Raw genomic sequence first — 13753 nt, 5'->3', positions numbered from 1 at the left:
ACATTGGACCATCCAGGTTGCCCAGCATCATTTCCCATCTCAATTTCTTAATCACATCCCCAAAGTCCCTTCTGCCAAGTTAGGTCGCATAGTCACAGGGTTCAAGGATTAGGACATAAGGCCCTCTTGGGGGTCCAGAGGCATTGCATGGACCACTTTCTAAAAGGGTGACCTTCAGCAAGTTCCTCAACCTTCTTGTGTCTCACTGAAAATGGGGAGAGTCATGCGCCTCCGGCGTGGGTATTTTGTTGTCCTCTACTGCAGCTTGTCTATTTCATGTCTGTGAATATATTGCATGTATATAGTAGTGTGCAGTAGCTTGCAGCTTGCACAGTGCCTGGGGGTGCGGAGAGGGCCGTGATCTGGTGGCACAAGAGGAGGGACTCGGGCTCAGCATGGGGCAGGGTTGGAGGGGGTGGTGGTTAGAGCAGGAAGGATCCTAAGCAAGGTTGCCCTGGAGTAATCACCGCCAGGGTAGGAGAGGAAGGGATTTCCTGGGTCCGGAACAGCAGGGGCCAAGGTGCACAGGAACAGGGGCCCATCCCAGGGGAACCGCAGGCTCTTCTGCTTGTCCAGAGCTTGGGCTGTGACTTGGAGAGCAGAGAGCCATGTCTACCACCACATACTCTCATTCGATAACTATTCAACCATGTCCTGCTCTTGTGAGTTGCTGACCAAGAGCCCTGGTTCTGCCAGAGGGACACACTTCCCACAGCCCCAGTGCACGCTCGCCTGGGACCTGCAGTGGAGTCAGGATGTGACCACCACAGTTCCAGGGGGCAGAGGTCACTTCCTCAGCCAGGTCCTGGCCAGCTAGATGCAGCAGGCAGAGAGCAGCATATTGCTGTGTTACTGTGGTCGGTTTGTATTGATTTTTCATGATTCAGAAGAGGAAAACTTATTGTCAAGGACGCAATGAGTTCAGGATATAGTCTTTCATTTCCTAGCCTTTCGCAAATGCTCTGGGATCAGGACCATGTGAGATTTGGGGTCACTTTCAGCCCCCTAGGAAGCCCAGTGACTCAGAAATCTAGGGCAGTTGCTTTGCCGGCCCCTGCCACTGGCATCCTAGTAACCAGGCCAGCATTGTCTGTTGCATTCAGGAAGTCATCAGGTACTCGCTACCCAAACGCTGACCAGAGGAAGCGCTTCCTCCCAGCTAACTAATTCCCTTTTGAGAGGGACGTTTCTCAATCCAGCCTTATATTTCAATAAAATAATCCTGCTTCCAAATCTTTCTACAAATAAAATGATAGAAAATTCAAAACATATGCCTGCAACTCCTAACTAGCAAAGTAATATAGTTTTAGAATACTTTTTGTGAGGGCTATTCATCTGCTTGCTTTCCTGATGAGTATTGTTGATGGTATCCTTGTCGGCTTGGAATTGACACTTTTCCCCCCACTGATGTTTCTCCCACAAATCTTGCATCTGAAGACTTCATCAGTTAATGTCAAACACGTAAATGTTACCTGCAGCTCAAACCAGACCTTGTATTTAGCCCTCTGTCCGCTTCAGGCTTAATAGCCACAAAGATTTTCTGTCAGTGCGACATGACCTTAAACATTTCCTTCTGAAATACAGCTGGATATGTTTCTTCAGGCAGAAAATTTACTTTTGCCATTGTTGTTTATCTGAACCACTAGCATGATAACTGAAAACGTTACTTGGAAATTAATCTTGCAGATAACTGTTGTGTCTAGAGCCACAAACAATCTGCATCAAGGAAATCCTGAAATTATCTTAGTATTATCTATTTTATCACTCACCAGAAAATAGCGTCACCTGATTGATGTGGTGTGAGCTGGTCAGACGATTTTTACGGGCTGGTGCCTTTTCAGTGTTTATCTGCAAGGCTGGTTTATTTTTACTTTTTTACTTTATTTTATTTTTGGCTGTGCTGGATCTTCGTTGCTGTGCAGGTTTTTCCATGGTTGCCCTGCTCAGGCTTCTCACTGTGGTGGCTTCCCTTGTTGCGGAGCGTGGGCTCCAGGGCACACGGGCTTGAGCCTTGTGGCACGTGTGCTCAGTAACTGTGGTCCCCAGGCTGTGGAGCACAAGCTCAGCAGTTGTGATGTACAGGCTTAGCTGTTCCATAGCATGTGGGATCTTCCCGGACCAGGGACAGAACCCGTGTCTCCCGCACTGGCATGTGGGTTTTTTACCACTGTACCACCAGGGAAGCCCAGCAAGGCTGCTTTAAATGAGTTTCTCTCTGACAACACACCTGCGACAATACGTTTACAAACATCCAAGCATCAGGCTACAGATGGGAAGAAGAGTGTCTTTGCCAAGGGTCATCGTGTTTAGGAGGCGGGAAGGTCTCTTTTTCATTCCGTTGTGCAAGAAGGAAATGACAGAATGTATTTGCTGGGTCTCTGTTTTTCCACGGACGTAAAGGTCAGTGTGGAGAAGAGAAACAGAGAGAGGACTGTGAGAAGGACAAGCAGGCTGCGGTCACTTGTGAAGATGCCTTTGTGGACGTTAGTAACAGGGGCAGGGATGTTAGTGACGGGAGGAGGACCCAGCACAACTGAACTGGGGACCTGCGTTTGCATAACAGAGTCACTGTAAGGAAATGTTGTTGTTTAGTCGCTAAGTCGTGTCCGACTCCTTTGCGATCCTGTGGACTATGGTCCACCACCAGGATCCTCTGTCCACCAGGCAAGAATACTGGAGTGGGTTGCCATTTCCTTCTCCAGGGGATCTTCCCGACCCAGGGATTGAATTCACATTGGCAGGCAGATTCTTTACCCCTGAGCCACAAGGGAAAACCCTAAAGAAAGATTAGATCACATGAATTGTGGGCTTAATACAAGATGTCATCATCTCTCTTTCAAAAGACATAATGACATCAAAAACTTCCAAATCGCAAGTTATATCACTCTGAAGATAAACCTGGTAATTAAACTCCATCACTTCTTATAGAATGATAAAATACAGGATTATGTCAAAAACCCCTCTGAAGGGCTCAATTTCATCTTTTGATAATAGCAGAACATCTAAGTGTTCCATTATTAAAAATTCAAAGGCTGTAAATTGATGTAATATAGTAGTGAAAAGAAAACCTGTCACTTTTTCTTCATGAGACAGATATGAAATCTCTCGTCTTCATGAAGACAGACATCTTTACGTGCAGCAACTGTGAAGTCGGATCTGTACCTTTATAACATCTTGCTAGCAGGTAGAAGTCATTTACATGTTTTAAATATTGACCCTTCTGCCTCTGAGATAAAACGCCGGCTGGCTGGTTCCACACTCTTGGCCGTCCTTCCTGGTGTCTGTAGGTCCCGATGGTTAGGGTGCTCGGAAAGTTGTTCTTGGTTTGCATCTTCTAGTGTTGCCTATAATGATGCTTTTTTCAATTTAGGAGCTGTGTCTGCTCCCAAGGTCATCATGGAGCCCGCTTTCTGGTTTCCTTGCTTATAGAATTTTTCTTTAATGTGTCTAAACAGTAAGGGAATGACAGCTTTCCTTTCCAGGAAATAAAATGTCCTTTTGTGACTTTATAGCTTCTTTCCTCTTAAATGAAAGGGATGAAAGTGAAAATCACTCAGTCGTGTCTGACTCTGCGACCCGGTGGACTATACAGTCCATGGATTTCTCTAGGCCAGAATACTGGAGTTGGGAAGCCTTTCCCTTCTCCAGGGGATCTTCCCAACTCAGGAATCAAACCCAGGTCTCCTGCATTGCAGGCGGATTCTTTACCAGCTGAGCCACCAGGGAAGCCCAAGAATACTAGAGTGGGTAGCCTATCCCTTCTCCAGTGGATCTTCCCAAGCCAGGAATCAAACCGGGGTCTCCTGCTTTGCAGGTGGATTCTTTACCAGCTGAGCTGTGAGGGAAGCCAGCATGGTAACGCTTCATTCGATGTAAATAAGTAAGTAAAGACCCAGGCAAGGCAGCCCAGGAAACTGTGTTTTTTCACCCAAGAGGCTTTGTTCTGTGGAAACCACAGCTGACTTCTACAGGGAGTGGGGGGTGGGGTAGAGATAGGATGTGCTTTCCCTAAATTGCGTTCCCTCTGGTTTTCACTCATTCATGGGGCACACCTGCTCTGTGCGGGCCTGAGGCACCTTCTCAGTCCACAGGGGGTTTTACAGTGAGACCAGAGCCTCCAAACATTGCAAGAGGCAACTGTGATGGATGGAAGGTGGGGACAGCCCTCCAGGGTGAATGAGAGCAGGGGTTCCCCAGGCTCAAGAGAGAATGGTAATGGGGGAGACCCTGAAGGACACAGCCAGCGATCCCCAGGAGCAGAGCAGTCCAGGGTCCTTGTCCAGCCGGCTCCAGCAGTCAGGTTCCAAGGAAGATGCTGATGTACTGGTTGGTCCTGTATCCATCCCTGACCTAAACTCATTACTGGTGACATGGATCAGTCTCAGGGGGCCAGACTTGAATCTCATGCCCATCCTTTTGGCATTGGTTAGGAAAGTTAGCCCCACTTGAACCATGAAAGGTGGATTTTCTGTAAGACAAGGGATTACCTTCCTAGAAAAAGGGATATGAGAGAGGTGTTAGACCAAACAAAAATTTCACAAACTCCTTTTCTACAATTCGTTTTCACAAATCTCTATAGTTGCTTCAAACCAGTGGAGGAAACTGCTCCCCGCCACACAAGAGATGGGACTGAGCAGTGCCCACCTCTAGCTGGGGGCATGCTGGCCTCAGGAGGTGGCCCCAAACCTTGTGTGACACGGTCCTACAGCCTGAGATGGGAAGTGAGACAGCAATCGAGTATGCTGTGACCTGGATCAAGTCTCAGCTGCTTAGACACTTTTTCATTTAAGTTTCATTTAGTAAACTCTTTGGTCTTTTTATTTTGTGTTGGGGTGCAGCCAATTAACAATGTTGTGATCATTTCACGTGAACAGCTAGGGGATTCAGCCACACATACACATGGATTCGTTTTTCCCCAGACCCCCCTCCCCTCCAGGGCTGCCTGGTAACATTGAGTTAGAGCTTCCTGTGCCATACAGTAGGTCCTTATTGGTTATCCATTTTAAATGCAGTGGTGTGTACATGTCCATCCCAAACTCCCTAAGTATCCTTCCCCTTGGCAACCATCATTTCCTTCTCTTAAGTCTGTGAGTCTCTTTCTGGTTTGTAAGTTCATTTGTATCATTTCTTTTTAGATTCCACATAGAAGGGATGTCACATGATATTTCTCCTTCTCTGTAAACCCCCTTGTCTTTAAACATCCATGTTTCTCAGGCAAGACTTCTCATCCCAACATGGAGACTTCAGGGTAAGAATTGTTAGTCAACTGGATGGGAACCACCGTGGTAAATAGGGTTCTGCCCCACCCTCCTCTGACCTCTGTCACTTAGCTCCCCCCTCCGTTGAAACACCAGCAGTTTCAGAGTATTAATGAGATGAAAGTTGATAAACATTTTCAATCCCGAAGTGCTTGAGGATGGAGATGCGAGAGATCTTGTCCATCAAGTTTGACCACGAATTACCCATCAGCGTGTCCTTGCCCTTAATCCTCCAGATGAAAAACTGGAGTATATGACAGGATCAGGTGTACATTCTGGTGTCTGACTTCACAGAGAGATTGCTCTATCCCCAGGTGTCTGTAGCCAATGAAATCAGGACCCGCTACACATCCAGACGTGAGTTTCCTTTGGCACATTGTAGCCAACAGTGCTGGTGCTGTGCCCCGTTGATGACATGCCCCGCCGATGCATCAACAGCAAGGTGTGTCATGTCATCTCCTGCTCCCTTGAGCTCTGGAGAAAAGCTGGTTTCTTGCAAGAGCCAGAAAGTTAACTTTTAGAACTCTGCATTGTTGGAGCCACTGGGCAAATTCATCCCAGAGTGAAGATTTTACGGGTCAAACCCCACCCAGCTTTGTTTATTTTTGGCTGTGCTGCCTCTTCGCTGTCATGCAGGCTTTTCTCTGGTTGCTGTGCTTGGGCTTCTCATTGTGGTGGCTTCTCTTGTTGCGGAGCGTGGGCTCCAGGGCACACGGGCTTCAGTATGCTGGCACGTGTGCTCGGTAACTGTGGTCCCCGGGCTCTGGAGCACAAGATCAGCAGTTGTGGTGTACGGGCTTAGTTGTCCCATGGCATGCGGGATCTTCCCGGATCGGGAATGGCTTCTACTGCCTGCCATGTCCAGCACAATACCTGGCAGTGGGTTGTCCAACAAATGGCATGTTGGGGATCCAAAGTGTCCTCATTCATTTAAACTGTGTCTGTTGGTTTAAGGGCGAGGAAAGGAATTCCAAGGGAAGATGCTCTGTGTTCCCAGGGTCTGATGGAATGAAAGGAAATCAAACTCAAGTGTCTTTGCTTGAGGTCTCCTGCTGCCTCATTCAAAATAAGGCAGCAAGCTGTGCGCTGATACGAGCTTCTGGAGGAGCAGCCCAGGCTGGCTGGGGCAGCGACCAGGAAGAGCACAGGACTCGGGGCAGCGGGAGCCCCACTCACTGAAACAAGAGAAGAGGAGCTGGGTAGAGGGAAGCTGAGATCCCTGTGCTGTGCTCAGTCACGTCTGCCTCTTTGCGACCCCACGGACTGTAGCCCACAGGCTCCTCTGTCCATGGGATTTCTCCAGGCAAGAATACTAGAGTGCGTTTCCATTTCCTTCTCCAGGGAGATCTTCCTGACCCAGGGATCCAGTCTGCATCTCCTGCACCCCTTGCATTGCAGGCAGATTCTTGACCGCTGAACCATCCTGATAATGACTTAAAAATTGCTCCCAACCTAAGAGTTGAGAATTATGCTTTATTCACTGGGAATGTTTAGGACTTTCAAGCCTGGGAGGCAGCATCTCAAGTAACCCTGAGAAAACTGCTCTCAGAGGTGAGGAGGGGCATCCAGGTTACACAGAAGCTTTTCAGCCAAGGGCAGGTAGTCTGAGCATCAGAACGTCATTGCTGATTGAAGGAAAGCGAGATAGCTCGAGTGGAGGGATTCCGTGCTTTTCTTTGTATAGGAAGATGTAAGAGGATGGACTCGCTGAGATCACTCCTTGGATATGCACCTCAGCTGTCTGGGGAGGATGAGATGGTTGGATGGCATCACTGACTCAATGGATGTGAGTTTGAGCAAGCTCCGGGAGTTGGTGATGGACAGGGAGGCCTGGCGTGCTGCAGTCCATGGGGTCGCAGAGAGTTGGACAGGACTGAGCGACCGAACTGAACTATGTGGGGCCAGCATCCTGTGTTTCGCATCCTGAACGCCCTTAGGGCTCACCAGCTCACCGTCAGTGGCGGGTGCAATTACTGATGACTGTGACAGCCTTTGTTTACAGACGTGGTAAGAAATATTCCATTTCCCACTGAGCTATGACTGCACTTTTATTTAACATGCAAAGTATGTACAAAACCTCCCAAATTTTCCATCGAGGAGATTCTCTTTCTTCCCTCTCATTCCCCAAGGTGGGTCCAGGAGTCATTCACCTGATCAATCAACAGTCTGCACTGGCTTCCTGTGATGTGCTCGACCCTGGGGATGACCCTCTGTGAAGGAAACAGGCGTGAAGCCCTTTCTGACACCATCCGGAACTATTTTTTGCAACTTGCAAATGTGGTGAGGGTTGCAAACGAGGTCGGCTCCGAGGAGCTCCCCTCCTGTCGTGTGTTCTGCCATCCTTAACATCCGGGGTCGAGCCATCTCCTTCACCATGACTGGTGGCTGTCCTCAGTATAAATAGGCTTCCTGAGAGCCTGGGGGTCTCTCTGGGCCTCCAGGGCAGGTGAAGTCCTCGTCCTCACAGTACAAATGGAACAACGTCTCAGGAGCTCCCATAGCATGACCCAGCTCTCCTGGCTTGTAGGGCTGACACCTGTGAAGCCCTGGATCTTGCAGCACTGCAGCGCAACCAGTGGAAATCAGACACGAAGAGGCCTTCCAGAAGAGATCAAGACTGGATCGACACTTGTTTCTGTTTTTCTTAGACCTCGTGAATGCACGAATGTAAAACACCGTTTCCCCAAAGATCCGTCATCAGAAAGAAAGGTTTACTTACTGAGCTCTGTTTTTAAATATTTATTGTATTGCAGTATAGTTGATTCACAGTGTCACGTTAATTTCTGCTGAAAGAGCGAAGTGATTCAGTTATACATATACTGACATTATTTTCATCTTCTTTTGCATCATGATTTATGACAAGATAACAAATAAAGTTGCCTGTGCTATACAGTAGGACCTGTTTTTTATCCACTCTATATGAAATCGTTGGCATCAGCTCACCGGAAACTCCTGATCCAACCCTCCCCCCGCCACACTCCTCCCCCTCGGGTGATCACAAGTCTGTTCTCTATGCCTGTGAGTCTGTTCCTCTTTCATAGGTAAGTTCATTTGTGGCATATTTTAGATGTCACACGTAAGTGGTATCATATGGTATTTGCCTTTCTCTTTCTGACTGCATTTAGTAGGATCATCTCTAGGCCCACCCAGGGGCATGACTTCATTCTTTCTTCTGGCTGAGTACTCCTGACCTCTTAATTTCTCAGTCACATCTTGAATCTAACAGTCCAGCTGGGCATCTGTGTTGGGTCTCGTGAATCATTGCTGGTTTAGGAGGTTCATTGAGGTCAACTGACAACACAGGTTTAAGAAAAGACAAGCCCACATTTATCACGTGTTTAATTACTATTCCTAAGATGTGACTTCCTGCTTCTACTTTTTTTATTCTGGTGGAGGAACTTTTAAAAGCAACAGAATGGATAATTAGGTTGTGGAGAGCCTAAATACACACCCACTGAGCAAACAGAAAAGTAAAATCGGAAGCCTCACTGTGGGGTGAGCGGTCACTTGTGCCTAAAAATAAGATTTCCCGTAACAGCAACACAGCAGAATAGAATGGATCAGCATCAAAATCAACTGCAAATGAAAGGGATGTGCTGTGGGGAAGAGAAAGACTTGAAACCATTTTATGGAGCTACGATTGACATACAGAAAGCTGTGCATATTTAGTGTGTACACCTTGATGGGTTTGGAGAGAAGCATACGCTTTTGAAATCACGCCCACAATCCTTACCGTAAACATACCCATCACCTCTAAACTATTCCTCCCACCCTCCTAATTTACTTTTATGTGTATATGTGTATGTGATGAGAACACTGAGCAGATAAGATTTACCCTCTTAGAAAATGTTTAAATATACAGTACAGTATTAGTGACTGTAGTCACTATGCTGCACAGTCAGCCTCTAGAATGAATTCATTTTGTGTAACTGAAACCTTGTACCCTTGGACTAACACCTCCCTCCTGCCTGCTCCCTGCAGCCCCGGGCAATGACCTCTTTACCCTCTGCATCTGTGGGCTCAACGGTTTTAGATTCTGTGACCATGCAGTGCCTGTCTTCCTGTATCTGACTTATTCACTGCAGCATGATGTCTTCCAGGTTCATCCATATTGTCACAAATGGCAGAGTTTCCTTCTTTTTAAAGCCTGAATAGTGTTCACTTACACATAGTTGGGGTTTCCCCAGTGGCTCAGCGGTAAAGAATCTGACTGCAGTGCAGGAGCCACAGGAGACACAGGTTCGATCCCTGGGTGAGGAAGATCCCCTGGACAAGGAAATGACTACCCACTCCATCTAGTATTCTTGCCTGAAAAATTCCATGGAGGGAGGAGTCTAGCGGGCTACAGTCCACGGGGTCTCAAAGAGTCAGACATAACTGAATGACTCATTCGTGTCCGGTTTAGGTAAATGCCTTTTGGAAGGACTTTGCGAGGCCTCTCTTAAATGTTCTTTTTTCCCCCAGAAAACAGAGAATGAGTAATGAGAGGTCCAGGATGGGGTGGCTTAGTGCAGAGATCAACTGCTGAACCCATGACTGGTCTCAACTGCTACACGGTTTTGTTTCATTTGTCTGCCTGTTTGTTTGTTGTTGGTTTTAATGGGATGCTAAATATGTCTGATGAGGAATCAGGCTGAAGAAAGATGGACTTTTTAGTAGTAAGAACGCCATCTGATCGCTGGGAGGAGGGGAGTGTTGCCCATCACAACACGGTCATCTTGGAAGGCGATGGAGCCTCCCCAGAGCAGGGTACCGAGAAGGGCAGGAGGCAAAACTGGGCTCTGGGAAGCTGGCCTCCTGGCAGACATGGGAGGACACCCCTGTGGAAAGGAAGGCAGGCCCAGGACACAGCGCTGGGCACAGCTTCCTCTGAAGGACGGGGGACATTCGCCTGAATTCCTCACGCAGTCCTCCACGGACACCACTGTGCACGGCCTTCTAGAGCCCTGCGGAGCTTTAGCAGTGCAAGCCCCAGGTACATGTTCTCGCTTTCCTTGGCCGGAAGACGTGCTGCTGCTGCTGCTGCTAAGTCACTTCAGTCATGTCCGACTCTGTGTGACCCCATAGACGGAAGCCCAGCAGGCTCCCCTGTCCCGGGGATTCTCCAGGCAAGAACACTGGAGTGGGTTGCCATTTCCTTCTCCAATGTGTGAAAGTAAAAAGTGAAAGTGAAGTCGCTCAGTTATGTCCAACCCTTAGCGACCCCACTGACTGCAGCCCACCAGGCTGCTCCATCCATGGAATTTTCTACGCAAGATTACTGGAGTGGCTTGCCATTGCCTTCTCCAGGAAGACGTGCTAAAAATGACCATTTCCTGAGCTCTCTGGCTCCCACATCCCCCTCTGCTGGGCACTGTCCTGCTGAGTGAAAGGACTGGGAGGTTTTACGTCTCATGCCCTCTGAGGGGAGTCTCTGCCTGACCCACATAGACATTCATCGAAGCCGGTGCTTGCTCTGACAGGGAGCTTTGTGGGGCTGCAGACGGGGCGTGCGATCTCTGCCTTGCACAGTCTCTCTCTTTCTGTCTGCCCCTCTCATTGCTTCTTCTCATTAGTCATCATTATTCCTTGGAACCTGCTTTAGCTTGCATTTTTTCGCCAGAATTGTGTGGAAGTTGTTCAAGAAAGCAAGCCTCCCTGTTTGACCGCAGCCAGCCAGTCAGCGCCTTGGTGTGGGGTCTGGTCTGGTCCCAGAGCCGGACCTCACCTCCTGAGAGGTTGCACATGTCATGGGCCCGCAGAGCAGCCCTCCAGAGGAGGGAGTGATGGAACGCAAGCTCTCCTGTGAGCTGAGAGGGCTCAGGCATCAGCTAAGATGCCAGGTGAGATTTCTCTGGACACTGGAACACATCTCCCTTTAGAAAGCCAGGTGGCGGTTTCGTTCGCTAAGTCATGTGCGACTCTTGCGACCCCATGGACTGTAACCTGCCAGGCTCCTCTGGCCATGGGGTTTCCCAGGCAAGAATACTGGAGTGGGTTGCCATTTCCTCCTTCAGGGGATCTTCCTAACCCAGGGATCAAACCCGAGTCTCATGTTCTGCAGGCAGATTCTTTACCGACTGAGCCACCAGTGCCGTTCAAAGAAAACTCTCCCAAAGGCTTGCAGGAGGTGAGAGTGCTGCTTTGCTTCTGTTTCAGGTGCTAAACCTGCCCCCGGGATCTGCTTTGAGAGAGTCAACTCCGCAGGTGACCCTTACGGCAACTGCGGCAAAGATTCCAAGAGCTCCTTTACCAAGTGCGCGATGAGGTATGGGGTCCGTGTCCTGACCACGCCACGCTTTTGAACCTCCCGGATCACTGAGGGCTGCTTCCACACTTTCCCTCTTTGAGGACTCTCTGTTCTTGCCTTTCCAGAGATGCTAAGTGTGGAAAAATCCAGTGTCAAGGAGGTGCCAGCCGACCAGTCATTGGTACCAATGCCGTTTCCATAGAAACGAATATCCCCTTGCAGGAAGGAGGCCGGATTCTGTGCCGTGGGACCCACGTGTACTTGGGTGATGACTTGCCAGACCCGGGGCTCGTGCTTGCTGGCACAAAGTGCGCAGATGGAAAAGTAAGCCCCAAGTGCTCCCTTGCGTCACAAACGTGAGTCTGGAAGGGCCCACTGAGAAACGTCCTGTTTGAGACCTGAGCTACATGGTTTGTTTTTCAAAATCCACTTCTCAGAATGCTGCCTCTGAAATCCAATTCTTTGCACCTAGAAGGAAAAATATAAATAAGCAAATCCTAGCTCCTCGTCTGACCATTGAGATGCAGATTTGGGGAAATCGAGCTTGTTTTCTCAGCCCTTCAGTGTTAAGAAGTCTTTTCTACACTCTGGGTGTTATGCGAGTTTCCAGCCAGGAAATTACTCTGGAAGGAAACATAGCAGCATATTATATTGTTCTTGGAAATGTGGTCTGGGTTTTTGGCACAGCAGGGACTTGTTCTCACCTGGACAGAATGGGAAGTCAGATGTAGTTTCAGAGACCCCCACAGAGGGACAGGAGAGGGGAGGAGATGGGATAAGCTTAAACCCAAAGAGGGTTCTTTTGGAGACAAGGGGGAAAGGTAGACTGAGATATTTGGGGAGGAAGGTTAGGAATAAAGGCCACAATGATGAAAAAAAAAAAAAACAATTGAGATTTTCACATTCTGCCACATTGATTTTTTTTCCCACTAAACTTTCTCATCAGACTAAATGATCTCAAGTTAATAATTAACATTTCCTTTAGGAAGGAAGATGGTTTGATTAGGGCCCCATTTTCAAAATGAATATGAAACCATTACTAACCAGAGGTCACAGAGCAGAAAGGAAAGGTGCTGAGCCAGCTCCTGCAGCTGGGTCCCCAGGGCAGGAATTCCCTCCTCCCCACCCCACCCCCTTCCCTCACATGCTATCAGTGCTTTATCCTTAAGGAAACAGGATGATATGCGAAACACATTGTACATTCTGGGTATCTCCTTAATCACACACATTCGTTTATATTCAAGTCTTGACATTAGAATGACACCATTTAAATTGTGATTTGAACAACCAAGGCCAGGTGCATCTGAACACTGAAATTCCAAGGACTCAATTTATCAGTGAGATTTTCGCTTCATGTGCAAAATTAAATGTGCTTTGATCTCCTTCCTGCAGAGCCCCGGTTCTTTGAAAGCCATCTTTGAGCCTGGCCCATGGGTTGGGGGAGGGCAGCACCCATCCGCTGAGATTCTACCTGGGCTCCTCCTGTGCTCATTGCAACCCCAAACAGTTTCTTTTATTAGCAGGAATGTGCCAGTCCCCTTGGCCAAGACCCCACCATCCCTGAGAGCAGCTTCAACCAGCACTTCTTTCACAGGGCGTTCATCTTGCCTTAGATAAGAGGCATCTGCTGGGGTCAGATGGTGAATGTCTCATAGGAAGGTCCTACTTGATTAAAAATGCTTCTGTAATCTAAAATTTTGACTTTTCTTCCTTTGACTCCACCAATTTGTAACATTTTATGGGAGATAAAGAGCCTGATCCCATGAGTCTGGACTATATCATGCACCTTTGAAATGAGACTAAATTCTTTCAACCAGCCCAGTATCATTTAGCAAATTACTGCCTCTGGAGAGGCTTGATAAATACAAGGGAAGCGTCTGTTCTCCTCTGTTGAGCATTTCTGTTGATGGTTTATGTCATCAACGATAATACTTGTCAGTCAGCACTTTGGGGAAGTTCCCATATTTTACTATCTCCCTTGCAAGATTCTCGGACCCTGGGTTCCTGGAGTCTTTGAGTCTCTACTGGCCCAGGTGAAGGACTAGGCTGTTCTCCTCTCTCCTATATCTTTTAACAGTAGAGAAAAAATGGGGGCAAAAATGCTGCAATACATGGATTTTGTTGCAAGCTCCAAACAAAAAGTCGTGAGGAAATCAGTTACCATAATTTCAGAGCTGACCAAAACCATCGAAAATGCTATGGAGACAGAAGACTTCCATAGTGTCCACACTGATGAGTCTTGGAATGGGCTGAATTTGGAGGTGGA

The 13753-nt window shown here is 48.0% G+C and overlaps 1 protein-coding gene across 1 annotated transcript in view; it reads left to right on the top strand.

The window, feature by feature from the left end:
* The window catches only part of ADAM12 (ADAM metallopeptidase domain 12), a 414517-nt gene that overhangs the window by 356976 nt on the left and 43788 nt on the right, over positions 1 to 13753 (top strand). Inside the window, exons 15-16 of the mRNA XM_055424409.2 lie at positions 11397 to 11505; positions 11613 to 11811. Of these exons, the coding sequence (XP_055280384.2) occupies positions 11397 to 11505; positions 11613 to 11811 (308 nt within the window). The remainder of the gene's footprint in view (positions 1 to 11396; positions 11506 to 11612; positions 11812 to 13753) is intronic.

Source organism: Moschus berezovskii, chromosome 12, assembly GCF_049115385.1.
Source record: "Moschus berezovskii isolate FMDL1 chromosome 12, NW_MosBer_1.0, whole genome shotgun sequence".
NCBI lineage: Eukaryota > Metazoa > Chordata > Mammalia > Artiodactyla > Moschidae > Moschus > Moschus berezovskii.
This window is presented reverse-complemented; position numbering and strand designations above follow the sequence as displayed.